Consider the following 9,555-nt stretch of genomic DNA (forward strand, 5'->3'; position numbering starts at 1 on the left):
ACCACGGTGACCCTCTTTCCATCATCTAAGTGGCTGGACAGTCTCCAGTCCACGCCCAAGGCTGACTGTTCAAGGCACACTGAGGTTTCACCTTCTAGCTTTCTCTCATCACTCAGACGCTCAGGGGTCCCTTCTCAAGACCTAACACGTCCAGGCTCTCAAGACTTGGTTACACTGGGAAGCCCCCCCTCTACCAGCAGTCACCCTCTTCCTGGAGCACACCGCCCCCCACACCACCCCCTTGGAGCCTCCCCACACCCCTGCCCCCCTGCCCCCCCAGCTGAGCCCCTGTACTTCCAACCACAACGGGGGCTCCGTGACCTCTGCCATGGCTGCCTTCCCCAGTGATGAGTGTTTCTCTGTCGTTTTTTATTCTCTGAAATTACTTACTTGGGGCCGTGCTGGGTCTCCACTGCTGTGCAGGTTTGTCTCTAGTTGCGGTGAGCTGGGGCCGCTCTTCATTGCAGTGCGTGCGCATTCTCATTGCGGGGCCGCCTTTTGTTGCAGAGCAGGGCCTCTAGGGCGCAGGCTCTTCAATAGTTCTGGCACACGGGCTTAGCTGCTCCGCGGCTCTTCCCAGATCAGGATTTGAACCCGTGTCCCCTGCACTGGCAGGGGGATTTTTTAACCGCTGGACCACCAGGGAAACCCCCTGGTGATGCATCTTTCCTGTGTTGGGCTGGTCCTTCGCTGGTGTTCAATGAAAGCATGAGGAATCTGTGCTTGACAGCAACTAGTGAGTTCAGAGGACCGGGAGACAGCAAGGCCACGGCAGTCTAGGGAAAATTCTAGAAGGGTGAGGCCTGGGTTGGGGATTGCAGGTGGTTACACTGCAGAAAGTATGGGCGGACCTGAGCCCAAGCACGGTGACCGGCTGAGTAGTGAGCCCCAGTTAAACACCAGGCACCTGCTAAGCACACTACCTAGAAAATGCCAGAACAGGCTCCTGAGTATTTCTATTAGCTGATTTACAAGTGAAGTAATGAGGCACAGGACTTGCTCAGACTCGCTTCTGAATCCCTATATTCTGCTTTCTATAGCTTTGCTTTGTTTTCATTTGTTGTTTATGTACAAAACATGGTTCAAATTCACCCATTTTGTGTATTTTAAGCTGGAATTTTAATAAACACACACAGCTGTGCAGCTGTGATGTTTCAGGGCCCAAGTTCCCTCCTGGGCCCCCTGCAGTCCAGTCCCCACCAGGGTCCCTGCTTTCCATAGCTGTGAAGTCGCGTCGCTCAGTCGTGTCCGACTCTTTGCGACCCCGTGGACTGTAGCCTACCAGGCTTCTCCGTCCATGGGATTTTCCAGGCGAGAATACTGGAGTGGGTTACCATTTCCTTCTCCAGGGGATCTTCCCAACCCAGGGATCGAACTCAGGTCTCCCGCACTGGAGGGAGGCACTTTAACCTCTGAGCCTCCATAGCTGTGCCTTACCTAAAATTCTATGAAATCTCACAGGAGGTAGTGTTTTTTCTCTCTGGCTTCTTTCACTTTTCTCCATTTACCTTGGTCTCCAATTTCTGCTTTCCAGCTCTCAGATACAAGGTCTTGCATAACTTCTTGTAAAATGTATTCCTGTTTAGTATGCCATTACAATTTGTTGTTTTTGTTTTCCAGGCATTTTAACACACTGATGACCTTTTTCCCAGCTAACAAAACTTAAGCTGTTTCATATATTGATCTCCTGTCTTAGGACTTTGCTCTGCTGATGAATCCTTGCGCCGGTTTTGTAGATTTCTCACAACCACGTAATCCCTGAGTGAGTCTTCTTCCACTCTGGTGGTCAGTGGTACACTATCTGCCTGTCAATGCAGGAGCAGCAGGTTCAATGCCTGGTTAGGAAAGATCCCCTGGAGAAGGAAATGGCACCCCACTCCAGTCCTCTTGCCCATGGACAGAGGAGCCCAGCAGGCTACAGTCCACGGGGGTCACCGTCAGTCACAAGTTAGCAACTGAGCACACTCCCATCTTGCACCACACCCACCTCTGCCTCCCAGCGCTCTGTGCGCTCACCAGCGCGGGACTAGTTACATCAGCGTGAAGCACTGGACTTGGCAGCAGTAGGCTGGGGACCCCCCGACAACTGAAGGTCAGCACCAGCCTGGTGTGTGTGTGCTTTACCTCATCTTCTCACCCCCAGTGGCGGGCACCTGTGGTCTCCGTGGTCCATCTCTGGCAAGGGCTTGCTAGGGGGCAGTTCCAATTACACACCTGCCATAAACACGCCTTTCCATAATTCAGGGGGGAAATGCTCTGTGGGCATTTTTTTTTTCCACTGGAGACACTTTATAGAGGACTAATACTTTTAATTTGAATGGAATTCTTAGTCTCCTTACTAGAGGTGGGAAATAAGAAAACTTGCTTTCGTCCTTCAATTATTAATTCAACAGCAGGACCACTGGCACCAGACCAGCTGAGCCACAAGGGAAGCCCAAGAATACTGGAGTGGGTAGCCTGTCCCTTCTCCAGCGGATCTTCCTGACCCAGGAAGTGAACCAGGATCTCCCGTGTTGCAGATTCTTTACTACCAGGGAAGCCCTCCTTAGACTAAGGGGAGTTAAAAATTGCTGCTGCATTAGACTGGTAAGGATTAAAGATTATTGCTTACCCACCCAGGCACTTCCTACCCACCAGTACTTACTGTCCATGACAGACCTTCCAGTCTATGGACGCTCCAGGCCTCTCTCAGGCTCTAGGTCCAAATCCTGGGTAGACCTCCCACCAAGTACTCTAATGCTCACCCCTGCCCTCTCCAACTGCTGTGTGCTTATGGCTGTCAGCAGCCTCCCGGACACACCTTTCCTGAGGCTCAATAAAGAACCAGAGAACACGCAGCAGAGACGGTTTCAGCTGGGAAGGTGTTCAGCAGCTGTGGTTCATAAGGGCAAGGCAGTAAAAGGGTGGTTATTACACATCCCCCGTTTCACCAATACCATCAGAGTGCAGCTCAGACATTGAAATCCTAAAGCACAATGATGTTATTATAAAGTCTAACACATGGACACAAAAGCAGCAAGCTTCATTCTCCTGTCTTTTAAGTATAGAGGCTCACCCCCAAACATGCGGCCTGAGCGCCCTAAGGTCACAGCAGTAGGCTCTAGGGAGGCCACACCAACCACCTGCTCCCTTGACTCTCCTAGGGAAGAGGCACACACCTCATGTTTTACATTCTGGGACCACCCCCACAAGTAAGACATCACACATCATTTCTTTTAATTCATCTGTATTTGTTACAACTTTTTGAAGCAGAATGTGACTTGAGCACTACATTTCCATTCACAAAACTTGCTCCAAGTTACCTTTCCAGCGGCTTTACAACATGCCTGGGCAGGCTTATAATTTTGCTACTCTAAACAATATTTTTCTTTGGAAAACAAGCCCTATGTATGGACAGTGACTCCAAGTTGGTTCAGCTTAACACACTAACTTCTAGAGGCCTGGTACATGCAGTCATAACTACAGGGGATGGAAGTTTTAAAAAGTATATCCCGGAAGATGAAAACTTGCTGTAATAAGTGTTTCTTTTAAACACCAAGGTATATACTTCAGAACACTTCAGTGACAGAAAATTTTGGTCTATTAAAGAATCTGCTTGATAGCTAAACACTTCAGACCACAAAGTTAACAGAGGTTACACACACCTTACAACAAAGGTTAACTACTTCCATCTGTTAAAATAAGCCAACATGAAACTAGGAAAAAACGAGCTCTGCTTTAGTGCTAAAAGTATCACAGTATCACACTTAGTATAAAGAAATCTTATCCTCCCCTTATGCAGTTGTCATGCCATACAGACTTTAAATGTTAACAAAAATAAAGAAATACTCGAGAACATACTGGAGGGAACGGAGACAGCGCGCTGAACACACCACCAGGCGAGCCTCGGCGGCGCTCAGTCTACTTCCTCCATGCGGGACGTGTCGTCGTCTCCTTCCAGGGGCGGCATTTCCTCAGTGACTGCGGCGCTGCTATCGTCAGCAGTGGGGTCATCCTCGTCAATACCTTTAAGGAAATAAAAAACATGGATTAAATTTCTTCAAGCCGCATAATCAGTCCAACACTACAGGTTCATCATACCCACTTCTCAAGGCTGAGTGAATTAGAAGGGACATGACGAAAAGGGCTTATTTACCCCCTTTTAACTCATGTGACGTCAGTGTTTTGCAAATGGAAAAACAAGAGCGCCCAACTTTGTTGAAATTGCTGAAAGTTCACCCCTTTCAACAGTCATCTGTTTAGGTTTTCCCCCAATGGTACTACACATGGTACTTGCACAAGGCTTACCAAGACCAAGTTTGATCATCCTGTAGATCCTGTTGGCATGTGTCTGGGGATCCTCCAGACTGAAGCCAGAAGACAGGAGAGCTGTTTCGTACAGCAGGATGACCAGATCCTTCACAGACTTGTCATTCTTGTCAGCCTCTGCCTTTTGCCTCAAGGTCTCGATGATGGAATGGTCAGGGTTGATCTCCAGGTGCTTCTTGGCTGCCATGTAACCCATCGTCGAGTTGTCTCTCAGGGCTTGCGCCTTCATGATCCGCTCCATGTTTGCTGTCCAGCCGTATGTGCTTGTGACAATGCAGCATGGGGAGGTCACCAGCCGGTTGGACACGACCACCTTTCATAAAAAAAATTAAGTATACAGCGATAACTGGGCATAGAGATGCTCCATTCTCAGTGCTTGTCACCAGGTTTATTTGAATATTTAAGGAACTTGAGTATTAATGCATCAGAAATACTATTTGCAAATACTATTGCAAATCCGAAGCTTTAAGTTCCTTTTAAGTTCTAATATCTTTAAAGATGTTAAGGACTATCTATATGTGACTTGTTCAAAAGACACCTAACACCCCTAAGAAGGGTTAGTAACCAGAAAATAAAAGAAAAAAGATGGTATTCACACACCTTTTCAACCTTCTTCTCCAAAATGTCCTTCATGATTTTGCAGAGGTTTTCAAACTTTGTCTTTTTCTCTTCTTGTTTCTTTTTCTCTTCCTCATCTTCTGGAAGTTCCAGGCCCTCTTTGGTGACTGACACTAAGGTCTTCCCCTCAAACTCCTTCAGCTGTTGCACACAGTACTCATCAATAGGCTCAATCATGTAGATCACTTCCAAGCCGTGCTTCCGGAGACGCTCCACAAAGGCCGAGTTGGCTACCTGGTCCTTTGTCTCACCTAAGAAACAGAAGTTTTATATCTGTTAACAGCGGTCTCATTTATTTTGGTTAGATCAACTCCTACTAAATTATGTGTACCACCACACGGGGAGAAAACACGTGCAACTGTTCCTATGGGATCACAAAAAGATCGACTGCCACAGTTGTTGCCTGTAAGTTACCTGTGATGTAATAGATGTGTTTCTGGTTTTCCTTCATTCTTGTGCAATAGTCCTTGAGAGAAACCATCTCATCACCAGAAGCAGAAGTATAGTACCTCAACAGCTCCGAAAGCTTCTTCCGATTTTGGGAATCTTCATGTATTCCAAGCTGAAAGACAACGTTAGCTTTAGAAAGACTTTCTCTGTGTTCCAATTCTTTCAAAAGGAAAATCAGTTTGATTACTACTCTTAATAGTCAAATGTGTTTCTAACCAACCTTAATATTTTTAGAGAACTGCTCATAAAACTTCTTGTAGTTCTCCTTATCTTCTGCCAGTTCAGTGAAGAGTTCCAAGCACTTTTTGACCAAATTCTTCCTGATAACTTTCAAAATTTTGCTTTGTTGCAACATCTCACGGGAAATGTTCAGAGGGAGATCCTCAGAATCCACCACACCTCTAATGAAATCTGAAACAGACCAAATGCAGCCAGTCATTCCAAAGACAAAAACTGACAAATCTGTAAACCCAAAAAATCAGAGATGAATGATTTTCCCCATGTTTAGTTTAAAAACCAGGAGCTGACAGGATTAATCTCTTAGACTAGTAACAGTGACCGTTCTTCATATCAGACTATACTTACTCAGGTATTCAGGGATTAGCTCCTCACAGTTATCCATGATGAAAACTCTGCGAACATACAACTTAATGTTGTTCTTCTTCTTTCTGTTTTCAAACAGGTCAAAAGGAGCTCGTCTTGGGACAAAAAGAAGGGCTCTGAATTCCAACTGTCCTTCAACTGAAAAATGCTATAATAAAACAATCAAGATTAACACAGGGCAAACAACCTGACGCAATAAAAAATTTCACGTATACCAGAGTTACCTAACAATGACTCTGGGCAAAGCACGGGGCATCGGGGAACAGAATGCTGCCCCCAACATCTGCAGGGATGGAAGCACTTAGCAGTCACTCACCTTGACCGCCAAGTGGTCCTCCCAGTCGTTGGTCAGGCTCTTGTAGAACTCTCCATACTCCTCGTTAGTGATGTCATCAGGGTTTCTGGTCCAGATGGGCTTTGTCTTGTTCAGCTCTTCTTGATCGATGTACTTCTCCTTGATCTTCTTCTTCTTCTTCTTGTCCCCATCCTTCTTCTCTTCCTCCTCTTCGTCTGAGCCAACGTCTTCTATCTCGGGCTTGTCATCAGACTCCTTTTCTTCTTTCTCCTTCTCTTCCTCTTTGTCTTCCTTCTCTTCTGCTTCATCATCGCTAACTTCTTTATCACGTTCCTTTTCCACCTTCAAAGGAGGACAAATCATGTCACCTCTCCATCACAAAACTGGGGAAAAAAAAGCTAAAGCAGACTGCAGCACTTACACCAATACCACCTGAGAAACACTAGTAGCCAGGAAGCTTACTCACCCATTTCTGAAGGATCTATTAACAGCCCTGGGAACCTTGACAGGAGTCGACCCACCAGCCCAGGAAATTAGTGCAAGTTTGGATCTCTTATAAAAAGCACTAAGGACTAACAGGATTTCAGTTCAATCATTTTAGTAACCTACATATACAGGATACAGGGAAACTCACAAAAAGAGTGATGGGATAGCCAATGAACTGAGAATGCTTCTTCACAATCTCCTTTATTCTCCGCTCCTCCAGGTACTCAGTCTGGTCTTCTTTCAGATGCAGAATAACCTTTGTTCCACGCCCCATCGGTTCTCCTGAAAAGGAAGTCCAGAGATTGAGGCCAATTTCAATCACAATGGCCTGATCAAGGCAAAAAAAATACTATTTCGCTCTCTAGGGCAGTTATCCGAAAAGTCTACGAAGCAGAAGCTTGTGGTTACTACAACTGGGCAGAGTCTGAAGGCAGTTAACGGCCTTGCCCAAGATAACCAACCACAAGTGCATGTGCATGCTATCACCCTCCAGTCAAACAGGTTTTTAAACACTACACACAAACTTCACCCCTTCTTTGGGGCTCCAGTGCCTACAGCACCCCACCCTGTTCTCGGGTGCCTACCTGTGTCAGTCCTCACTGTGAAGGACCCTCCTGCAGAAGACTCCCAGGCATACTGCTCATCATCATTATGTTTGGTGATGACGGTCACTTTCTCAGCCACCAAATAGGCTGAATAAAACCCGACACCAAACTGGCCAATCATGGAGATATCAGCGCCAGCCTGCAAAGCCTCCATGAACGCTTTGGTCCCGGACTTGGCGATGGTGCCCAGGTTATTAATCAAATCGGCCTTGGTCATCCCAATGCCGGTGTCCACGATGGTGAGGGTTCGATCTTGCTTGTTCGGTATGAGATTAATGTGCAGCTCTTTCCCCGAGTCTAATTTACTGGGATCGGTCAAGCTCTCATACCTGATCTTGTCCAGGGCCTATTTAAAAAAAGACACGTGATGACACACAACTTCCCCCCTGAACAGTGCCCTTTCACACAAACAGCCCACTCCGCAATGAGACTTACGTCTGACGAGTTTGAAATCAGCTCCCTCAGGAAAATCTCTTTATTCGAGTAAAAAGTGTTGATGATCAGTGACATCAACTGGGCAATTTCCGCCTGGAAGGCGAACGTCTCCACCTCCTCCTCCTCCATCGGCTGGTCCTGGGCCTGGGTCTCCTCGGGCATCTGCCGGGGAACGCGGAGCCCGTGAGGCCACCGGCCGGACCCCTCCCCGCCGCGTCTCGCTCCCGCTCCCGAGCCCGGGGCGCGCGGGAGGCGCCGGCTGACAAAGGATGACCTCATTCCGGGGGCCGGGCGCCGCCGCCACCGCCGCCGCCCACGCCGGCCGCCGCTCGGCCCGGGCGCCCCCACCCGCGGCCCGGGGACCCCCCTCCGGGGCCGCAGACCCCGGCCCTCACCATCCCGCACGACCCCGGAGCCCCGGGGCCCACTCGCTCCCGACGGCGGGGGGGGGGGGGGGAGGGGACGGGAGACCGCCGCAGGCCCGAGGCCTGCCGGGTTAACCACGGCCACCCCGGGCCCGCCGGCCTCAGGGGGCTCCGGGGGCTGCCCTCGCCGCCGCCCACCCGCCCCTGGATCCCCGCGTCCCCCTACAACCGCCTCCCCTCACCTTGGCTGAAGGACTAGCACGGGCTCCGCAGCGACGCAGCACCGGGACGCAGAGGCAACTGGCGCGCCGCCCCCGCGCCGGCCTTATATAGAGGCGGGCCCGCCCAGCGCGCGGCGCCTTTTCCAGAAGCCTCCCGAACCTTCCGGAAGAACCCTCCCCAACCGCCGGAGCGGCCGCGCGCCTGCGCCTGCGCACTGGAGGCCGCCCGCCCCCTCCTCGGGGCCGGGCCGCGCCGCGCGCTCCCACGCCTCCCGGCGCCTGCGTGCCAAGCGTGCCCGCGCCCGCCGCAGTGCGCCTGCGCTCCCCGGAGCGTTCCGGCGGGCCTCGCGCCTTCCGGTGCCGCCGTTCCCGGCCCTGCCCGCCCCGGCGCGCGGCGTTCTGCGCCCCGCCGGCCTCACACCGCTGGCCCGCCAACCCCGCTTGGCGCGCGTCGGCCTAACGCTCCCCCGACCCAAACCTCTGTCCAGGCCCCGGGGGCTGACCGCCCGTGCCAGCGGCTCTGGGAAGTCCAGAAAAGTAAACTCTCGGTGGTGAAAGCGTGTCCCCAGATAGTGTGCGCTCCGATTCCCCCCAGCATCGGGACCCCCCGACTACGGGCCTGGGGCTAGGTTTCGAGCCTTGAGGCCGCGCTTAGGGGATCAAAGCCGGGGTGAGGGGTCCAGTCCCGTGTCACAGGTATATGCTTGGGGCATTGATCGCAGGCTCAGGTCCATGGTTAGGGGTTTGGGGGGTCCGGGCAGCGATTAGGGGGTCCAGGGCGCATCTGTTTGCCAGGGGCAGCGGTTATAGGTTCAGGGCCCTAGGAATTCGGGCAACAAGTGCCTGCCAGAGCCTCGTTAACGCGGAGGCTCAGAGCCCCAGCCTGGTTGTGGGGTGCAGCGGTCTGTGAGCGAGGGGTGACCAGCGTGTGTGCAGGGGGAGCAGAGGGGAACTCCAGAGCCTCGTGGGTCCGTTCGGCTGGTTCTGAACCAGAGGTGGGCCCTGGAACAAACCGCCATTCCCCCCGCCACTCCAGTATGGGGACTCGTCCTGTCCTTAGGCCCGCTTGCGCCCGAGGCAGGGGGGGTGGGGTGGCGCGGGGAATGTTAAAAGGGGACACAGTCCCGAATTCTCCCAGCCTTTGCTTAGTTCTCTGAGCGTTTGTACCT

The 9,555-nt window shown here is 51.1% G+C and overlaps 1 protein-coding gene across 1 annotated transcript; it reads right to left on the bottom strand.

Annotated features, from left to right (window-relative positions):
* Positions 1–3,209: 3,209 nt before the first annotated feature.
* On the bottom strand, positions 3,210–8,535 carry HSP90AA1 (heat shock protein 90 alpha family class A member 1). Its single transcript, XM_052659809.1, has 11 exons — positions 8,408–8,535; positions 7,801–7,962; positions 7,345–7,711; positions 6,909–7,042; positions 6,296–6,616; positions 5,962–6,127; positions 5,597–5,787; positions 5,341–5,488; positions 4,909–5,177; positions 4,288–4,621; positions 3,210–4,005 (listed from the first exon to the last, which is right to left on the bottom strand). The coding sequence occupies exons 2-11, from the start codon at positions 7,960–7,962 to the stop codon at positions 3,896–3,898; spliced, it is 2,202 nt and encodes a 733-aa protein (XP_052515769.1). The 5' UTR covers positions 8,408–8,535; the 3' UTR covers positions 3,210–3,895.
* Between the last annotated feature and the right edge of the window lie 1,020 nt (positions 8,536–9,555).

Source organism: Budorcas taxicolor, chromosome 21 (genome assembly GCF_023091745.1).
Source record: "Budorcas taxicolor isolate Tak-1 chromosome 21, Takin1.1, whole genome shotgun sequence".
In the NCBI taxonomy this organism is placed as follows: domain Eukaryota; kingdom Metazoa; phylum Chordata; class Mammalia; order Artiodactyla; family Bovidae; genus Budorcas; species Budorcas taxicolor.

Coding starts and splice junctions, on each gene's coding strand:
- HSP90AA1 (XM_052659809.1), bottom strand. CDS start 7,962: ATGCCCGAGGAGACCCAGGCCCAGGACCAGCCGATGGAGGAGGAGGAG. Junction 6,617..6,908: donor GCTATCCCATCACTCTTTTT/GTGAGTTTCCCT, acceptor CCTCCTTTGAAG/GTGGAAAAGGAACGTGATAA. Junction 4,006..4,287: donor GATGATCAAACTTGGTCTTG/GTAAGCCTTGTG, acceptor ATTTCCTTAAAG/GTATTGACGAGGATGACCCC.